This window comes from Leopardus geoffroyi, chromosome E1, assembly GCF_018350155.1.
Source record: "Leopardus geoffroyi isolate Oge1 chromosome E1, O.geoffroyi_Oge1_pat1.0, whole genome shotgun sequence".
Classification (NCBI taxonomy): Eukaryota; Metazoa; Chordata; class Mammalia; order Carnivora; family Felidae; genus Leopardus; species Leopardus geoffroyi.
Window position 1 is genome coordinate 34,562,871 of NC_059330.1, and position 21,424 is coordinate 34,584,294.

The following is a 21,424-nucleotide window of genomic DNA, read 5'->3' on the forward strand; positions in this document are numbered from 1 at the left end:
CTGGTTTTAGCCCCACATCAGCCTCCTTCCCGTTCTAGCTGCGTGACCTTGAGTGAACCACAACTTTTCCGGGCCTACTTTCCTTGTCTGTGAGACGAACGTCTACCGCACCACGCCTGGTGCGAGGAACAAATGAGAAAGCCCTTTGTGAGCTTAAAAAGGCAGTAGAAATGTTAGCTATGTTAATTCTGGACTGCTAGTCACTCTTCCAGAACCCCTCCCTTTCCTTTGGGACCCGCCCAGCAAATCCCGCCGGGGGCTGACAGTTCTCGCCACCCTCCGCCCGCAGCCTTTCCCATTGGCGAACGCGCTCGCCGTGCGGCGCCCAGTGGTGACGCCACGGCGCCCCCTCCGCCGGCGCACGATGACGCATGGCCCCGCCCCCGACCGCGCCTGGCCTCCCGCGGGGCCCCGCCCATCGGGCCGACGCGGCGCGGGTCCCGCCCCGCAGGTGACGTGTGGCGCGCGCGGCCCGGCCGCCCCGGCAGTTGGTGCAGCGGCCGTTGGGCTGAGTGCGCTCACCCCACCCCTCCCCTCCTCGGGCCCGGGCCCCCCACCCCGCCGGGCGCAGCCCCAGCCCCAGCCCTAGCCCCAACCCTAGCCCCAGCCGGGCCCGTCCCGTGCGGGCCCGTGCCGCCTCCTCAGCCGGCGACGCCCCGGGCCGCCCGCCCGCCACCATGGAGCTGGAGGACGGTGTGGTGTACCAGGAGGAGCCCGGCGGCTCCGGGGCCGTGATGTCGGAGCGGGTGTCCGGCCTGGCCGGCTCCATCTACCGCGAGTTCGAGCGGCTCATCGGGCGCTACGACGAGGAGGTGGTCAAGGAGCTGATGCCACTGGTGGTGGCCGTGCTGGAGAACCTGGACTCGGTGTTCGCGCAGGACCAGGAGCACCAGGTGGAGCTGGAGCTGCTGCGGGACGACAACGAGCAGCTCATCACCCAGTACGAGCGGGAGAAGGCGCTGCGCAAGCACGCCGAGGAGGTGAGGGCCCGCCGGCGGGGAGGGCGGGGGCCGGGCCCGAGGGCAGGCCGGGGGTCCGGGGGTCGCGGCCCGGCCCGGCCCGGGAGGGGGCGCGCCGGGCCTCCTGGAGGCGGGCCCGAGGCCGAAGCCCCCCGGGCCGAGCCCGCGGCCGCGAGGTCCTCAGGACCCCGGCCGGCGTCGGAAGCCGAGGCAGGCTAGTGAGTGTCCGGGGGAAGGGAGGGAGGTGAGGAGGCAAGGCCCGGGGAGGAAGCCGCAGCTTGGCCTGAGGGCACCTGAGGTTGACTGAGGGCGATTTTAGTGTGGCTGGCTCTCGCTTGTAGTTTAGGGAAGTTTCCGACCACCGTAGGATAGTCAGATGGCAGTTCAAACTTTTACCATGGTGTGTGTGTGTGCGTGTGTGTGTGTGGAAGGGGGGGTGTATTTAAACACTTCTGTCCTGGATATGTAACTTCCGCTGGTTCCAGTACCTTTCCAGGGGGTTGCTGCTTTGGGAAGTTAGAGATCTCCCTCTTTCGGTCAGTTTCTTCTTGACGTCTTAGCCCTGTTGAAAAAGAGGTTTTATTTTGTTTTATGTGCCTTGGTTGACACTTTGTCAACACTTAGATGTTGTAGAGCAACACTCTGTAAATATAGAGAGTGTACAGTTTTATTTTGTTGGTATGTCACAGCAAAGCGTTCCTCCGTGTCAGGTGATCACCTTGGACAGTTCCCCGTAAAAACCCTCCCGTTTATTTATAAAGAGGACTGGGGGTGGGGCGGGGTTGAGGAGGTGTAGGCGACTGTGGGCAACCTTGTTCAGACTGCAATTTACAGGTGCCCTTGGCCGGCTGTTAACCCTAGCATCTCTGCAGTGACCTCGGCGCCCTCACCTGGAGTCTGAACCTTTTGGAGCTCTGGAGTAGCAACTGATAGGCCTTGGACTTCTTGAGACAGTCAAGGATTTAAGCTTTCGGGCTGTGCTGGCATTATTTCTCTTGAACTTAACTAATGCAGGGGAAGTGTCCTGTTCATCTTTGTTTGTGAGCATCTAGCACACCTAGCTAAATACATGGTGATAGAAGGAAGCTAAGTAAGTAATTATTGAACCAACAATATGTTCTCTTTCAAAAATGCTTGAAAAGTTATTAGGATGTGAGATTTGTTTCGCAGCTTATTTCCTAGCCCTAATTTAAACTTTTAATTTTGTCACATATACCTTTGTATTAGGTCCAGTAGTTCCTTTTTCTTCTCCTTTAAAAAAAATTGTTTTAAATTTATTTTAGAGAGCACCAGAGTGGGGGGGAGGGGCAGAGAGAGAGAGAGAGAGAGAGGTGGGGGGCAGGGGGAGAGGGGAAATCTTAAGTAGGCTCCACACTAGGAGCAGAGCCCAATGCAGGGCTGGATCCCAGGACCCTAAGATCATGACCCTGAGCCAAAATCAGGTCCAACGCCCCACTGACTGAGCCACCCAGGAGACCCATTTCTTCTCTCTCTCTCTCTCTCTTTTTTTCATGTTTATTTTTGCGAGGAGAGAGTGTTGAGTGGGGGAAGGGCAGAGAGAGAGAGGGAGACACAGAATCTGAAGCAGGCTCCAGGCTCTGAGCTGTCAGTGCAGAGTGATGCGGGGCTCGTACTCACAGACCGCAAGATCATGGCCTGAGCTGAAGTCAGACACTTAACTGACTGAGCCACTCAGGCATCCCTCTTCTCTTTTTTTAAAGCTGGACTATAGCAATGATTTTTAGTTCTGATTTTGTGATCCATTTGTCTCAAAGCAATGGCATTGGATTTGCCAAGCAAACTTGACTTTATTTCAAGGGTATTTCCAAGTACATAGGGAGGAAGGAATTGAAAAAAAATCTAAAGATGGGATTGTGGAGCGCCTGGGTGGCTCACTTGGTTAAGTGTCCACTCTTGATTTTGGCTCAGGTCATGATCTCACGGTTCATGAGTTCAAGCCCCACATTGGGCTCTGTGCTGACAGCATGGAGCCTACTTGGGATTCTCACTCTCTGCCCCTCCTGTGTGTGTTCTCTCACTCTCTCCTCTCTCTCAAAATAAAAAGCAACAACAACAAAAAGATGGGATTGCGATTTCTAGTTTATTAGCACTGTTTATAGAACAGGAGTGTTATACTACCACTGCAGTGGCCTGCTGTGTCTTCATCCTCATACAGACCCTCCCCAGTATTGGGTAATGGGAGGTACTGGGAAGAGACATATATACACAGGTGAGGAGCAACCCCAGCATGAACCTATCACCTTGGATAAAAGAAATGCTCCCTCCATTTTTAAACTCCTTTAGGGCTGTGTGAACATGGCAAAAGGCCAGGATCACACGTGCTAAGAAAAACATCTGCCACAGGTTGCAGAATCAGAAAATAAAACTAACTGCCGGGCACTGGACTGTATATTAATTTCATAAGTAAGTGACTTTTTTTTTTTTTTTAAATTTGGTCTTGGGAGAGAGAGTGTGTGTGTCATCGAGAGCATAAGCGGGGGAGGGGCAGAGAGCGAGAGAGAATCCCAAACAGACTCCACACTGTCAGCAAGGAGCCCAACACAGGGCTCTAACCCAGGAACCCTGAGATTTACCTCAACAGAAATCAAGAGTCAGATGCTTAACTGACGGAGCCACCCAGGTGCCCCAGTAAATGACTTTTTTTTTTTTTTTAATTTTTTTTTTTTTCAACGTTTATTTATTTTTGGGACGGAGAGAGACAGAGCATGAACGGGGGAGGGGCAGAGAGAGAGGGAGACACAGAATCGGAAACAGGCTCCAGGCTCTGAGCCATCAGCCCAGAGCCTGACGCGGGGCTCGAACTCACGGACCGCGAGATCGTGACCTGGCTGAAGTCGGACGCTTAACCGACTGCGCCACCCAGGCGCCCCAGTAAATGACTTTTAAGAAATGAGTTGTCCGATGACTTTTTTTGTAACTGATACTTTTTCAAACATGTCTGTAAATTCTAATGAAACCTTTGGGCAAAGAGCCATGACCTGAGAATAGAGAGCATTGATGAAGTGCTAGATGAGCCAATTCCCAGAACATAAACATAAAACCACCTTGTTATCCCTTTTCATGTAAGATGATAAATCAAGATTTACCCAGTCTCCAGAAATTCAGTCTTTCTTAGGCCAACATGCACAAGTGAATTCTGTGTTTAATTTTTTGTGAGTGCTCTGTTTGTGGCCTTTAATATGGAGCCTAAGAGTCTGCTATTACAGCAAAAGTGCCTCCGGGTATTTACAGCAAAAGTATTTGAAAGCCTGGAAATTGTCCATTACTAGAAAGTGTAAAGTAAATTCTGAGCACCTTTGTGGAAATTTAGGAGGGTATATAAATGGTGAGAATGTTTTAGGGGGTGTAAAGTACTTTAATCTCTTGCTTGCAGGAATTCTCAGCAAGGGATCGGAAATTTAATCTTTATTCTAGTGGTATTACTTAATTTGAATGCTCTCTGTCTTTTTCTTTGCTTTTATTTGAATTTTTTTGTGTGTAGTTAGACTGCTATTTTTGTGAATCTTTAAAAACAACCTAAAGGAGGGGTGTCTGGGTGGCTCAGTTGGTTGACATCCAAGTCTCAATTTTGGTTCAGATCATGATCCCAGAGTAGTGGGATCAAGTCCAAGCTGAGCATGGAACCTGCTTCAGATTCTCTCTCTCCTTTTCTCTCTCTGTCTCTATCTCTCTATTTCTCTCTCTCTCTCTCTCCCTCCCTCGTGCTGCCCCTCTCCCCACCTCATGCTCTCGCTCTCAAAAAAAAAAAAAAAAATTAAAAACAACATAAGAAGGGCTGATTTTAGACAAATTTATGATCAGTTTTGAATGCTAATCAAGATATCTATCATCTTATTACTTGCTACTCTCCCCTGTGGGCTCTCTGCTCATCTTACATCTTTCTATTTCTTATCTAAGTCCTGTGTGATGCCTTTGCCGATGCTGTTCCCTTGGCCTAGAATGATTTTCTTTCTTTCTTTGTTTTTAATGTTTAATTATTTATTTTTGAGAGTGAGAGAGAGAGAGAGCGAGAACGAGCAGTGGAGGGGCAGAGAGAGAGGGAGACACAGAATGTGAAGCAGGCTCCAGGCTCTGACCTGTGAGCACCAAGCCTTGACACAGGCCTTGAACTCATAGACTGTGAGATCATGACTTGAGCCAAAGTCAGTTGCTTAACTGACTGAGCCACCCAGGTGCCCCTATGAATAATATATGTAAATCGGTGGTTGTTTTTTAAGATTTTATTTTTAAGTAATCTCTACATCCAATGTGGGGCTCAAACTTATGACCCTGAGGTCAAGAGTGGTATGCTCTACTAACTGAGCCAGCCAGGCGCCCCCCAATCAGTGTTTTTGTTTTTGTTTTTGTTTTGTAATATATATTTTAAGTTTATTTATTTATTTTGAGAGAGAGTGCAAGTGGGGGAGAGGCAGAAAGAGAGGGAGAGAGAATCCATAGCGGGCTCTGCACTGTCAGTGTGGAGCCCCATGTGAGGCCCCAACTTACCAACTGCAAGATCACGAACTGAGCCAAAATCAAGAGTTGGACGCTTGATCGACTGAGCCACTCAGATGCCCCTATTAGTGATTTTTGAAAACAAAAGTTTTTATACAGAGTGATCTGGAGAGAGATGTTATTCTTGGGAAGAATATGTTAGTGTTTTGATGTTTTTGTTTGTGCAAGTTCTGATTCTTTTAAAATAAACATGATTGCTTTGAGTAACTAAAAAAATGACAATACTTTTCTGATAAGTAGGCAAATGAGTTTAAGAACCCTTTCCTTAGAAGTTTAGTTCCAAGTGATTCTGTGGGCCTTGTTTCTTATCACCATTATTTTCAAAGTGAGAGTTTATTTAGCATGATTGAATAGAGGGAGACTGCACATAAAAATAAAGGTGCACCCTTTTCAATCCTCCCTTTCCTTCCTGCACTATAGAAGCACATCTGAAGAGAATGAGCTGAGGAGAGAATATCCTTGCTGGGAGGAAGATTTGCGTGATGTTATGACTGCTTTTCTGTGGCTTTTTGCTTAAAAAATTGAGGTGATTAAATGATGAGGTGAGGGGCACCTGGGTGGCTCAGTTGGTTAAGCGTCTGACTTGAGCTCAGGGCATGATCTCGCGGTTCGTGAGTTGGAGCCCCGCGTCAGGCTCTGTGCTGACAGCTCAGAGCCTGGAGCCCACTTCAGATTCTGTGTCTCCCTCTCTCTCTGCCCCTCCCCTGTTCACTCTCTGTCTCTGTCTCAAGAATGAATAAACATTAAAAAAAAATAATAATAAAAAATGCTGAGGTGAGAGAGACCACCAAGAATTTTCAAATTAACTTTTCCCCAGTGAATCAGCACTTAAAGCAGAAACAAAACTGATGTTTTATATGAAGACTGTAATCAAATTGTTTTCTTTGGAAGTGTGTGAACATGGGAGTGATAAGATTTTTGGGCAGGAAAGCAGGCATGGATATTCAGTGTTCTTTTTATTGATACAGTTCTCATTCATAAGAAATATTTTATTTTTTAAAATGTTTATTTATTTTTGAGAGAGAAAGATAGAAAAAGAGAGAGAGGTAGAGAGAATCCCAAGCAGGCTCTGTGCGGTTAGTGCAAAGATTGACATGGGGCTCAAACTCACAAACCATGAGATAGTGACTTGTGCCGAAACCAAGAGTCAGGTGCTTAACTGACTGAGCTACTCAAGTACCTATCATAAAAAATATTTTAATCAAACCTGTTGAAGAAGTTAATTTTTTTTTTAAATGTGTTTTTATTTATTTTGAGAGGAGAGAGAGTGGGGCAGTGGCAGAGAGAGAAAGAGAATCCCAAACAGGCTTCTCACTGTCAGCACAGAACCTGATTCAGGGCTTGATCCCATGAAACATGAGATCATGACCTAAGCAGAAACCAGCAGCTGGACACTTAAGAGGCTAAGCCACCCAGGCACCTTGAAGAAGTTAATTTTGATTTGTTTGCAAGGTAATTTACAATGACAGTTAAGTTCATCTCTTTAATAAACACTTAAAAAGGAAAATTTGATGTCTCTTCACTGAGTTATGTCACTTTTTATCAAGGAATAGGAGTGAAGAGTAATTTTGCATACTTATAACTTAAATTTTGTTGATAGTGACTGCTGAAGACTTAGTTGAAGAACTGAAATTACACGTCTGCCTCAACATTAAGATTATTTTGTGCCTTTAGTACTGTTGTTATTTAAATCAGTAATTGTGATGGTTCTTCAGACTTCTAGCCTTAATTCTGTCAACTCTATTGGCTTAAAGAATTGAACTTTGGAGTGCCTGGGTGGCTCAGTCACTTGGGCCTCCGACTTCGACTCAGGTCATGATCTCATGGTACGTGGGTTTGAGCCCTGCATGGGGCTCTGTGCTTTTAGCTCCGAGCCTGGAGCCTGCCTCTGCTTCTGTGTCTCCCTCTCTCTCCGCCCCTCCCCTGCTCACGCTGTCTCTGTCTCTCAAATATAAATAAATGTAAAAAAAAAAAAAAAAAAAAGAACTTTGCTGCTTTATTTTACAAAAGTAGAGCATTAGGAGAGGGTGACCAAATGTCAGTATAGGAGAGCAAATTGGTGTCCAGGGAGTATCAGCATTTGTCATCTTACATGTTTGAATATACGTGTTATTTATTAGCTTTCAAACTCCTTCTATTTATTTATTTTTTAAATATTTATTTTGAGAGAGAGAGAGGGCGAGAGAGAAAATCTGACAGTGCATAGCAACGTGGGGCTTGAACTCACGAACTGTGAGATCATGACCTGAGCCAAAATCAAGCATTGGACCTTAACTGACTGAGCTACCCAGGAGTCCCCATATTTTCATATTTTAAAAAATACTATTGTTGGGGCACCAGGCTAGCTCAGTCGGTAGAGCATGTGACCCTTGATCTCAGAGTTGTGAGTTCAAGCCCCAGTTTGGGTCTAGAATTTACTTAAAAACAAACAAACGAATTTTTTTTTTTCTTGCTGAACCATTTGAATAAACTTCATTCTGCTCCTGGTCAGTCCCTACTTCGAGACCCTTTCTGAAATGAACAATCTGTTTGTTCTCTAGGTGTGTGTTTGAATGTGGTGGTGGTGGGTTGTTGCCTTTTGAAATGGCAGTCACTTAACCATTGATGGTTATTAACTCTTAAGACAGATCTTATCCTTTTTTTACCTTCAGAGATTTCTGAATGTAGGTATATAAGTGAGATACCATTATGTGTCCTTACTTTAGGGACATTCACGTTTTCATTTGGTTAAAATCACAAAAGAGAGGGCATCTGGCTGGCTCTGTCAGAAGAGCGTGATCTCTGGCTGTGAGTTTGAGCCCCCTGTTTGGGTGTAGAGATTACTAAAAGAAACAAAAACTTTTTTATTTTTTTTAATTTTATTTATTTATTTTTTTAACGTTTATTTATTTTTGAGACAGAGAGAGACAGTGTACAAACGGGGGAGGGTCAGAGAGAGGGAGACACAAAATCTGAAACAGGCTCCAGGCTCTGAGCTGTCAGCACAGAGCCCGATGCAGGGCTCGAACTCACGGACCGCGAGATCATGACCTGAGCCGAAGTCGGCTGCTTAACCGACTGAGCCACCCAGGCGCCCCAACAAAAACTTTTTTAAAGCAAACTTCTTTCTTTCTTTCTTTTTCTTTCTTTCGTTCTTTCTTTCGTTCTTTCTTTCTTTCTTTCTTTCTTAATTTTTATTTTGAGAGAGAGAGAGAGAGAGCAAGAGAGACAGTGCACAAGCGGGGGAGCAGCAGAAAGGGAGAGAGAGAAAATCCTAAGCAGGCTCCACACTGGCAGCATATGGCCGGATGTGAGAACTCCTAACCTCGAGATCATGACCTGAGCCGAAGTCAATACTCGGACACGTAACTGACTGAGCCATCCCGGTGCCCCAACAAAAACTCTAAAATCACAAGAGAGAATATAAAAACGGTAAGGTACCTAGCTAGATCAGGTAGATCTCTAATGAGAGGATGGATTAGTAGAGTAAGGACTGCTCACTAGGTTACTGTGGTATGTGCCATAGCTTGGTGATCCCGTTCTGTGCCTGAGTCTGCTTCCCGTTTCTCGGACTCCTTAGCTTACGGTTCACTACACACTGCATATTTCAATCATATGGAGACTTTGGTTCCCAGTGGAGATAGTATTAGAATCTAGCTGAAAAATGTGTTTTGTTGGCCAAGTTAATGGCTGAGTTATTTTAAAAATAGTTTTTTGCTGTGTTCAACACTCATAATGAATACAGCTCTTACCTAAATAAATTACTATTTGGTGGAGATCAAATATAGACCCAGTTTAATAATATATGTAATGTGTCTGTTCAGAAAAGCTGATATTTAAAAGTATGTATGTATAATACTATACATTTTGAGATTTTAGCCAGTGATATTTATTTATTTATTTTTAGTAATCTCTACACCCAGTGTGGGGCTTGAACTCAGGAACCTGAGATCAAGAATTGCATGCTCTTCCCACTGAGCCAGCCAGGCCATATTTAGTTATTAGGTTTTTGTTTTGTTTTTTTTTTTTAGATTTTATAAGTTTATTTATTTTGAGAGAGAGAGACAGAGAGAGAGAGAGAGAGAGAGGACGAATGGGGTAGAGGCAGAGAAAGAAAGGGAGAGAGAATTCCAAGCAGGCTCAGTGCTGTCAGTGCAGAGCCTGTCAAGGGGCTCAAACTCGTGCATTGTGAGATTGTGACCTGAGCTGAGATCAAGAGTCGGATGCTTAACCCACTGGGCCACCCAGGCGCCCCTAGTTATCTGAATGCAAGACTGTTTTATTCACTTAGGGATTGTAGTATCTAATAGTTTGGCATAATAGGTGCCTCCAAAAATTTTGGAACTCAACCATGGGAATTTACATATATATTTTTTAATTCATTTCATTTCATTTCATTTCTTTTGAGAGAGGTAATGAGCATGAGTTGGGGAGGGGTTAGAGAGAGGTGGGTAGGGAGAATCCCAAGCAGGTCCATGCTAACAGCCTTGGGGGAAGGGGGGCACTTGGCTTCATCCCACATACTGAGATCATGACCTGAGCTGAAATCAAGATGCTTAACGGACTGAGCCACCCAGGGGCCCTGGGGAATCTACCTATTAATACAATAGAGAAGTTTCCAAGTTGAGGATATAGAGTTATTAGGAACTTTGAAATATTGTTTTTTTGTTGTTTTTTTTTTAAGTCAGTAAACTTTTTCAGTAAATCCTTCCCCCTGGCTTTTTGTTAGGAAGGTGTTCAAACATACAGGAAAACTAAAAGTGCATTGATCATCTGTATATACATCACTTAGATTCAGCAGTTGTTGTATTTACCTATATGTGTGTATGTGTTGTATGTGTATACATATACATATATAGATACATACACTCAAAATTTACACACTTTTAAATTGCTGAACATGTCAAAGTAAATTGCAGATGTTCTGACATTTCACCTTGGTTCAGTTAGTGGAGCATGGGACTCCTGATCTCAGGGTGGCTGGTGAGTTCTAGCCCCAAACTGAGCATAGAAACTATTTAAAAAAAATAAAAATAATTAAAAAAAAATTAAATATAATTTGAAAAAGAGCATTCTTACCACATAACCACAATATTATTTACACTGAGAACATTTTCTGATATTATCTAATATTCTATTTGAATTAATTTTTAAGAGGATAGTATTATGTCTGTTACAAAGATAAATAAGTTAGTATTTTTATAATGATCTAATGTACTCATCTGGAAAGGAAGAAATAATTGCAGTTTAGATACTTTTCTATAAGGAATTTAAATCTGAGACCTATAAGACTGAAAAGTTGGTTAAGATTTTTTATTTAAAGTTACAGCATAAAAATATGAGGGATTGTTTTTCCCCTTTGAAGCCAGAATACAGAAATTGAGAAACTAACCCTATGGTAAATGTTTTCTCTAGTAACCTTTTTTTAGACTTATAATATATTTTCTAAGATATCTCATCTGACTGCTTACCTGCTCCAGTAGGATTATAGATCCCGAGAATTTTTTATTTGGGACTCTGCTGATTGGATTCCCTGAGATAGGTTGAGATTTTCTGTGATACTGCATTCTGTTATTGTTCTTTAAAATGTATTTTCACTGGCCCTTCCTAAAGTTATTTTTTAAGAGCTGGGAGGAAACTCCCATGATCTTCTGGTTCTTTCCTATCCCATTTCCATAGGTAGATAGAAAGATAAAAAGATACACAGATGATCAGAAAGAAGAGGGACACTTGGGTGGCTCAGTTGAGTGTCTGACTCTTGATTTTGGCTCAGGTCATGATCTCACGGTTCGTGGGATTGACCCTTACACTGGTTGGTCTCTGTGCTGACAACACAGAGCCTGCTTGGAGTTCTCTCTCCCTCTCTCTCTGCTCCTCCCCTGTTCTTCTCTCTCCCTCTTTCTCTCTTTCTCTCAAATAAATAAACATTTAAAAAAAATTTTAAAAGTCGCTTAACAACAAAAAAATCAAAATAAAATTAAAAAAAGAACAAATATTTATTGAGCCAGGCAGTGTTGTAGGCTCTGGGACTACAGCTACAAACAAAACAGACAAGGAAGGTAGCCTGTGCTTTTTTTGGAGTTTATATTATACTAAAGAATAAACAAGCCAGTCACTGTAATTATAGATTGTGATAGATGCCACACAGGAAGTAAAAAAAGGTGATGTGATAAAGAGTAAAGAGGCTGGCACTTTAGATGGAACAAACAAGGTTATAAAAGGTAAGCTGCCCATGCATGAAAGAATCCATCTCATAAGAGTAAGGTTTTAGACCTGAAACTTTAGATGTATATAGTCAGTTTCTCCTACCCTTTCATTTTTCTTGAAAATTCAGAAAAGTAAGCAGCTCTCATAAGTGCATTTCTTCTGTTTTTTTTTTTTTTCTTTTTCTCGTACTTCTCAGCAACGTTTGATTCTTTTGGTCACTTAAGAGATATCATACACTCACACTATATATACGATATACATATCGTATATATACATACATTTTTATTTAAATTCCAGTTAATTCCAGTGTAATATTAGTTTTGGGTGTACAATATATAGTGATTCACCAATTCCGTACAACACCCTATGCTCATCACAACAAGCACACTCCTTAATCCCCATCACCTGTTTCACCCATCCCCTCCACCGACCTCCCCTCTGGTAATCATCAATTTGTTCTCTATAGTTAAGAGTCTGAAGAAACATATTTTGATTCTGTGGCTTTCAACTCTCTTGGTTTTCTGCTCTTTTCTTCTTTTTCCTCCTCCTCCTCCCTCTCCTCCTCTCTATACCCAACTTGGGGCTTGAACTCACAAACCTGAGAATAAGAGCTGCATGCTCCACCAACTGAGCCAGCCAGGCACTCCAGTTTTCCTCTTTTCTGACCACTCTGGATTCCTCTTACGTTGTTAACTTTGGTATTCCTTGGAGTTCTTTCTGAGCTCCCCTCTAGTTCTCATTTTGTGCCCTGCCTAACTGATACTATTCATTCCCATGGGTTTAGTTACCGTTTGTTGACCATTCCAAAATGTATATCCCATTCATTCATTTCATAGATATTTAGAGAGTGCTGACTGTGTGCCTGGTGTCCACTGGGGATACAGTGGTGAGCAAAGACAAGATTCTTCTCTCATGAAGTTGACGGCCTGTTAAGAACTTTAGGGCCAGATCTGTCTGTCTGGAGTTTCAGATCCACATTGCTGGTGTTTCTTGGATATGAATGTCTCCTGACATGTCCAAACCTGAACTTCTCTACCAAGCCTGCTGCTCCTCTGTTCTCTTTGTGAGGGATACCGCTGTCTGCCTGGCCAGATAGCTCATTACCATCCTTAAGTCTTCTCTCTCCTTCACCCCCATTGCTACCTTCTTTTGTTTCCTTTTAAATATTTCTTTTTATTTTATTATTATTTTATTTTTTCCAACTTTTAAATATTTCTGGATTCTCTTCTTCCAAATCCATTTCTTCTACTCAGATACAGACTGCCAATGTCTCTTGGCCTGAATCCAAACTCCAAAGAGGTGGGACTTTGTGTCATTCACATTGTCTACCAGTATCTAGCACAAAGAAAGCATCCAGTGAATATCTCTGAATAAATGAATGGGCAACTAAAACTGTCCCCTAACTGATCTATCTGCTTCTAGTATTGCAAACCAATAAATTGCCCATCATACTGTACCAAGTCTTTCCAAAGTGGAAATCTAATCAGATCTTTCTGTACTTAAAAGCCTTCAGTGGCTCTGTCTAAAGTTCTTGAAATGTCTAAAGTTCTTAGGAGACAAGGCATTGTGATCTGGCCACTCCTTATCTCACCAACCTCATCTTTTCGTTTTTGAGCCCTACTGAACACTTGGGAGTTTGTTTGCAAATAGTGTTCTCTCCAGGCCTTCTTAAAAGCTGCCTCTTTGCTTGGCACTCTGTTTCTCTTCTGTTGCCTGGCTAGCAGTATTCATCTTTTTTTTTTTTTTTTTTTTTTTAATGTTTATTTATTTTTTTTGAGATAGAGAAAGTGTGAGCGGGTGAGGGGCAGAGAGAGAGGGAGGGAACAGAGGATCTGAAACAGGCTGTTTGCTGACAGCCCAGAGACCCGACTTGGGGCTCAGTAAACTCATGAACCATGAGATCATGACCTCAGCCGAAGTTGGATGCTCAACTGACTGAACCACTCAGGCACCCCTAACAGTATTCATCTTTCAGATTTCAATTCTGGAAAGCCTTTTATGAACACCTAGGTGTGGTTTGTGCCCCTCTTATATTGTCCCACAGCATACCCTGCTTCTCTTCTCGTAGCACTTCCAGTGTTATAGCAAACTAACTGATGGCTTTAATTCCCCCACTAAACTACTGGCATGCAGTAGGTATTTAATAGATATTTGTTAGTTGGTTGGTTGGAGGGATGGATGAATATGCTGAAGGTCAAATGGCTAAGCCTAAGTATTTAAAGTTCTCTTTTGTGCATTCAAGTTATTTGTCCTTACCATTGGTGCCAAGTTATGCTAAAACTTCCAAAAAATTCTTCAATAAGTCCTTTGACTTTTGTATGTAAAAAAGCCCCATGACTTCTGAGGAGAGTTCTTGCAGACACTTTACCTACATTGTCCCATATATATCAGATATTCCAGAACTATTTATGCGTTTAAAAAACTGAAATGTTAACATTGTAGGCATTACTTCTGCATTTGCAAAGGTTGGGCTAGGTGATCTCTTTTTTCATTTATCATTTCTAAAAATGTATTTTTTATTTTGTTTATGTCTTTGTTTTGTTGTTTTCTGTTTGTTTTTGGAGGAGGGCTAGGTGATTTTAAAAGTCACGTTAGCATCGTGATTCTCTGATTATTTTAAACTTAATGTGGCTTTCTTTTGTACTTTAATTCACTTTAGATTTGTTTGAATTGCTGCTTGAGAAATAAGTTTGTCTGAATAAAATTTTCACAGAAATGAACGTTAAGTGCCCAAACTGAATTTTAACTGTTTGCTTAGAATCTTTTGATAGACATTTCTAATTAGGATATAGCAGTAGTACTTATAGTAACAAATAAAATAGTAAAACATTTATTTTTGAAGAAAAGTTCGTCCTGAAGAATAGTGAATATTCTATTTCTTTTTATTTTATTATTAATATTTTTTAACGTTTACCTATTTTTGAGAGACATAGCATGAGCGGGGAGGGGCAGAGAGGGAGGGAGACATAGAATCTTGAAGCAGACTCCAGGCTCTGAGCTGTCAGCACAAAGCCCAGAGTGGGGCTTGAATCCACCAACCTTGCGATCATGACCTGAGTCAAAGTCGGACGCTCAACTGACTGAGCCACCCAAGGGCCCCATGAATATTCTATTTCTTTGGGCATTGAAACATATTGGTTAAAAGCATCTGCTAGGCTATTGTATAAATAAAGTTTATAATTTTTTTTTAATTTTAGAGAGAGCGCATGTGTGTGCAAGCTGGGGAGGGGGAGGGTCAGAAGGAGAAACTTTAAATGTTTTTAAAATTTATTTTGAGAGGGGCGCCTGGGTGGCGCAGTCGGTTAAGCGTCCGACTTCAGCCAGGTCACGATCTCGCGGTCCGTGAGTTCGAGCCCCGTGTCAGGCTCTGGGCTGATGGCTCAGAGCCTGGAGCCTGTTTCCGATTCTGTGTCTCCCTCCCTCTCTGCCCTTCCCCTGTTCATGCTCTGTCTCTCTCTGTCCCAAAAATAAATAAACGTTGAAAAAAAAAATTAAAAAAAAATTTTATTTTGAGAGAGCGAGCATGAGTGGGGGAGGGGCAGAGAAAGAGGGGGACAGAGGATCTGAAGTGGGCTCTGTGCTGACAGCAGCAAGCCTGACGTAGGCCAAACCCACGAACTGCAAAATCATGACCCGAGCTGAAGTTAGACACTCAATCTACTGAGCCACCCAGGCGCCTGTAAAATTTCTAATTTCAGTGATCAAATCCTCAATTTGAATTTTCTTTCAGTTACCTGTTGCCCTAGCCTCATTTTTTGTTACTGCTACCTATTTGTAAACAAATACCTCTTAAAAAATTCAACAGGTTGCATAGAAGTGTGGAATCAAGTAAACAGGCTTTTGTAAAACCAGAAGGGTAACTTTTTCAAAAGGCTATTGTTTGTCTATGGTTCTACTATGAAAATAGTCTACTTGAACTTGTTTGATATGATTTGGGAAACATTTGACAGAAATTACCACGTATTTGTGGCTCTGTTCAGTTTTAAATCTTTAAAGAATACTTTTATACTAGGATAGGAATTCATCTAGTAATTTACTCAGTTGTTAACCACCTCAAAGCTAGCTGAGGGCCAGGAAGTGAACAAAGATTTCTGAGTAGCTAAAATGAGTATCTCAAAGTCTGTGTAATAAAGTTCATGATCTTGGCCTCCTGAATAAACATTTAAAGGCAAAGTACTTGTTCATAGTATCCTTATTTTATTTTTTTGTTATTTATCAAAAAAAAATTTTTTTAATGTTTGTTTATTTTTGAGAGAGAGAGCTACAGAGTGTGCACAGAGGAGGGGGCAGAGAGAGAGGGAGACACAATCTGAAGCAGGCTCCAGGCTCCAGGCTCTGAGCTCTGAGCTGTCAGCACAGAACCCAACGCCAGGCTCTAACTCAGAGCCAGGAGATCATAACCTGATCTGAAGTCTGATGATGCTTAACCGACTGAACTACCCAGGTGCCCCCATAGTATCCTTATTTTATTTTATTTTATTTTATTTTATTTTATTTTATTTTATTTTATTATTATTTTTTCATAGTATCTTTATTTTAAATAAAATAGTTTCTTAGCCCTCACCAGGTTATAAACAGCAAATTAACAGAGTATCTATTAGAGGGATGCCTAGGTGGCTTAGTCAGTTAAGCGTCCAACTTTGGCTCAGGTCATAATCTTGTGGTTGGTGGGTTTGAGCCCTGTATGGGGCTCTCCACTGGTGGTGGGGAACCTGCTCGGAATTCTCTCTTCCTCTCTGCTCCTCCCCAACTTGTGTGGGCTCTCTTTCTCTTAAATAAATAAATACACTTGAAAAAAGGTGCCCTGGTCAGGGGCAAGGGCAGTGGGGTCAGATTGCCTTAGTTCAAGTCCTGGCTCTGTTACATTCTAACTCTGTAAGCATGGACAGGTTTCTTAATGCCAAACCTCAATTTCTTAATTGTAAATAAGGATAATAATAGTAACTTCCTTACAGTAATAGTGTGAGGATTATACAAGAAAAATGAGCTTTTCAAAGCTCTAGGCATTTGGTTAAGTACTAAATGTTACCTGGATGTCTGATACCAACCTACCTATCCATCCGTCTCATTTATTCATTTGTAAAAGAGATGTTAATTAAACACTTTGTGCCCAGACGTGAGGTACAAGAATGAATAGTCTAGGGTCTTGCCATCGAGGAGCTCATAGTCTGGTGGGAAGGCTAATGTAAATAAGTAGGGCAGCTTTACGTAAGCATTTTAAACAAGTCCTGTTTATACGAGATGCTAAAAGCCTAACAACCTGAGGGATAGCTTTCACAGAGACAGGGTGGCATTTAACTGGGTTATGTGTCACAGATCCAAAGCATGGGAGGCTTGGGGCACCTGGTTGGCTCAGGTAGTGGAGCATGCGACTCTTGATCTCAGGGTCGTGAGTTTGAGCCCCATGTTCGGTGTAGAGATTACTTAAAAATAAAATCTTTGAGCAAAAAAAAACTCTGAGAGGTTTGAAAGTGTGTAACATATTCAGAAAACTACAAAAACATGACATTTATTTTTTTGGTATATTTAAGTAGTAAATATTAGTTTTGCATATGTTCTTTAAAAGAATGTACTAGTACTTATGCCACATAGGGGTAGCAAGAATTGAGGTTTAACATAATCAAGAGTCAGAAGTTAAGGGACAGGTATTGTCAAATTTGGGTTTTTATCTTGAAGGCATCACTTACTATAATACAGTATGGCTTATAATCGTGATTCACGGTGATTCATAATGATGCTTCTTAACATAAGGTTACATTTTATTTGATATGCTTCTTTCAAGGAGGTAAGTATATATGAAACTCTAGAAACTTTTTTTTCTGTTGGTGGATAAACCTCTTACATTTTATTTTCTGTAACAAATTCTAGAAACATTTTTAATTTTGATAGGTGATAAGGTTTTAATTTTAAGGTGATAATTTTAATGTGATAGGTGATAAGGTTTTGGGATGATGGTGGGGTTCAGAGCTGATGGCCAAGAAAGAATTCTTGAAGAAGTCGTTGGTGCAAAAAGGTGATTTTATTAAAGCATGGAACAGGACACAAGGGCAGATGGAGTGGTGAAGACTGGCTCCCCAAATACTGTGGAGCTCGGGGAGGTAAAGTCAAAAAGGAAGTTTCCAAAGAGATTTTCATATGCTCAAGATGCACTGATTTCTGGAGGCCTGGCTATTGTCAAGACAAGGTTGTTTTTACCTCTAGCGAAGCATTAACATTAAGGTAGTAGGGAGTTGCTGGAGAAATGTTTCACTCTGCCTGCCTTAAGTATTTGTCAGTGGGCTGCAAGTTATAAGGAAACTTAATTTTGTCTGCCAGTTCCTTCTTGCCTTTGTTCCCCACATCACTATGGAGGGGAGGGTGATACTGAGGCTCCAGGAAACTGAGTCTATAAGTTTCTGGAGATTGGGCTATTGGTAAGATTGCCTTTTTCTTGTCATTTACTAAGTATTTGTATACTGAGACTCCATCAGTTTAACCATTTGTTTTCTGTTGTTTCCTTTGTCCTTGGGCAGCCTGGAGTGCCTGAGTAATGTCACACATACCCCACCTGGTGGGAGGTGGGTAATGCTAGCTTGTGCTTGGGCTTCAGCTTGTCTTATGCTCCCTCATCAATAGGGGGGCCCCTGGGTGGCTCAGTCAGTTAAGTGTCCCAACTCTTTTTTTTTTTTTTTTTTAAGTTTATTTATTTATTTTGAGAAGACAGTGACAGCACCATTGTGGGGGGGGGGGGCGGTTTGCAGAGAAAGGGGGGTACAAAATCCCAAGCAGGCTCCATGAAGAGACTGACGTGGGGCTCAAACTCATGAAACTATGAGATCATGACCTGAGCTGAAACCAAGAGTCAAGACAAACAGCCGACCGAGCCACCCAGGTGCCCCAAGTGTCCAACTCTTGATTTCGGCTCAGGTTGTGATCTCATGGTTTGTGGGATCGAGCCCCGAGTCAGGCTCTGCATGGACAGTGCAAAGCCTGCTTGGGATTCTCTCTCTCCCTCTCTTTCTCTGTCTTTCTCCCACTCACATGTTCTTTGTCTCAAAAAATAAATGAATATACTTTAAAAAAGTAAGATAGTTGTGATACAAATGTTTTGGTGTTTCAGCTTTTTCTTAATAATATGGTTATGAAGACTACTTCATTTCTTAGTGATACTAATCAACTGATAGTATTAATATTGTTGACTTTGAAAATTTTCATTTCTGGGGCGCCTGGGTGGCTCACTTGGTTAAGTGTCTGATTCTTGATTTTGGCTCAGGTCATGATCTCACAGTTTGTGGGTTCAAGCCCCACGTTGGCCTCTGGCTGACAGCTCAGAGCCTGCTTGGGATTCTCTGTTTCCCTCTCTTTCTGCCTCTTTCCTGCTTGCTCTGTCTCTCTCTCAAGAAACATAAACATTTTTTAAAAAAGAAAATTTTCGTTCCCTCAACAGACTGCATGTATTTAATTAGATTAACCTGATTTTTTCTTTCTGTGAAAATTTCACTTTATATAGTTGTCAACATATTTTTTTCCTTAAAAATTTTTATTGTGATAAAATATACATAACATAAAATTTATCATTTTAACCACTTTTAAGTGCATAATTCAGTGGTATTAAATACATTCCTATTGTGCAACCGGAAGCTCCTTCCATCTCTAGAACTTTTTCATCATCTGAAATTGAAACTCCATACCAACGAAACTGTAGTTCCTGGTTCTCCCTTCTCGCCACTGGCAACTATCGTTCTGTTTTCTGTTCTTATGAATTTGACTACTTTAGGTACTTGGTGTAAATGGAAATATTTGCCCTTTTGTGTCTGACTCATTTCACTTAGCATGTTTTTAGGGCTCATCCCTCTGTAGCATGTATCCTAATTTCATTCCTTTTTAAGGCTGAATAATGTTCCATTATATGTATATACAAGTCTCATCAGATATATAACTTGCTAATATTTTCTCCCATTCTGTGGGTTGTCTTTACTTGTTTTTTTTTTTTTTTTTACTTTATTTTTTCTAAGTTTATTTAAGTAATTTCTTCACCCAATGTGGGGCTTGAATTCATGACCCTGAAATCAAGAGCCGCACTCCCTTTGGACTGAGCCAGCCAGGCGCCCCTAAATTAACAGTAGTATGAATGGATATATGGACCAATCTCTCCAGAAACCCTGGCAAAGGGTTCCAGTTTCTGTTTGAAACGAGGGGCTCAAACTCACGACCCTGAGACCAAGAGTTGGATGCTATTCCGAGCCAGCCAGTTGGCCTTTGAGTTATTTATTTTGAGAGAGAAAGGGGGGGGGGGGGGAGAGAGAGAGAGAGAGAGAGAGAGAGAGAAAATGAACGGGGGAGGGGCAGAGAGAGACTCCCAAGAGCCCACAGGGAGCTCGATCTCATGACCATGAGATCATGACCTGAGCTGAAGTCGGAAGCTAAACAGACTGAGCCACCCAGGCACCCATAGCTGTTTATTTTTACTTAAGATACTTATCATAAATAAAAAATACAGAACATTGGGGCACCTGGCTGGTTCAGTCGGTTGTGTGTTTGACTTCAGCTCAGGTCATGATTTTGCGGTTCTTGAGTTTGAACCCTGCATCGGGCTCTCTGCTGACAGCTCACAGTCTGGAGCCTGCTTGGGATTCTGTGTCTCCTTCTCTCTCTGCCCCTCTCCTGCTCACGCTCTGTCTCAATCCTTCTCAAAAATAAATAAACATTAAAAAAAATTTTTTTTCAAATACAGAACATTAAAGACAAAGGTAAAGTTGCCTTCTGGAAGGGCAGTGGTACTGGAAGGAAAATAAAGGTGACCTATGAATTTGGTGTATATTTTATCTTTTTTTTTTTTAGACATTTTCTACAGATCATCTATAAATTATGTGCCGTATTGCTTTGGGATTTTTTTGGGATAAGTATTTTTTCCCTAAATATTATTACATTTTCATATAATTTTATAGTTTGTTTATTCATTGTTTTTTTTTACCTGTCTATGATGATACATACATATATATCTAGTTCTTTTGTTTTAACTGCTGTGCATGCCATCATATGAATGTGCCGTATGCCATTATCCATCCTTCTATTGATGAAAGTTCTGAGTTATTTCCTGTGTTATATATTACCACATTATGTACTACAAACTCTGCTGCAGTAACATTCAGTGGACATGTAAGAGCTTCTCAAAGATACATACTTTAAAATAAGCTGCCAGATTTTAGAATATTTGTAAACTCAACTAGGTATGGCCACAGAATTTGTCAGTGGGGTGTAGTGATTTATATTCCAACTGGGAGTGTGTAAGAGTTACTTTCCTGTATCTGCCAACACTTGACACACTCAGACTTTTTGGCTTTAGTTTCTAATCTGATATTTGTGAAACAAGCTTTTGTTTTAATTTGCTTTTCTCAGATCACTAGTGTGGTTGAGCATATTTTCTTACATTTATTCTCCCTTCCTTTTCTGTGAATTGCCTGTTCAGTTTCATTTACTCATAACTGGCAACAACCTATGACTAGATAGATCAAAATTATACTTTACAGTGGCTTTATAGTATTCTCTTATATGATCGTCACTGGGGAACCTGTACTTAATTTTTAATTTTCATTTTATTTATTTTTATTAAATTCTTTTTAATGTTTATTTTTGAGAGAGAGACAGAATACAAGTGAGGGAGGGGCAGAGAGAGAGGGAGACACAGAATCCCAAGCAGGCTCCAGGCTCCGAGCTGTCAGCACAGAGCCCGACACGGGACTCCAACCCACTAAACGTGAGATCGTGACCTGAGCTGAAGTCAG

At 41.8% G+C, this 21,424-nt stretch overlaps 1 protein-coding gene across 6 annotated transcripts in view; it reads left to right on the plus strand.

Moving 5' to 3' along the window:
* Positions 1 to 433: 433 nt before the first annotated feature.
* SPAG9 (sperm associated antigen 9) overlaps positions 434 to 21,424 on the plus strand; it is a 132,241-nt gene continuing 111,250 nt past the window's right edge. For 4 of the 6 annotated variants that reach the window (XM_045488364.1, XM_045488368.1, XM_045488366.1 and 1 more), the window contains exon 1: positions 462 to 980. In XM_045488364.1, the coding sequence (XP_045344320.1) occupies positions 678 to 980 (303 nt within the window). In that variant the 5' untranslated portion in view covers positions 462 to 677. Of the gene's footprint in view, positions 981 to 21,424 lie in introns of all 6 variants that reach the window. The other 2 variants (XM_045488367.1, XM_045488369.1) reach the window with 1 other exon arrangement.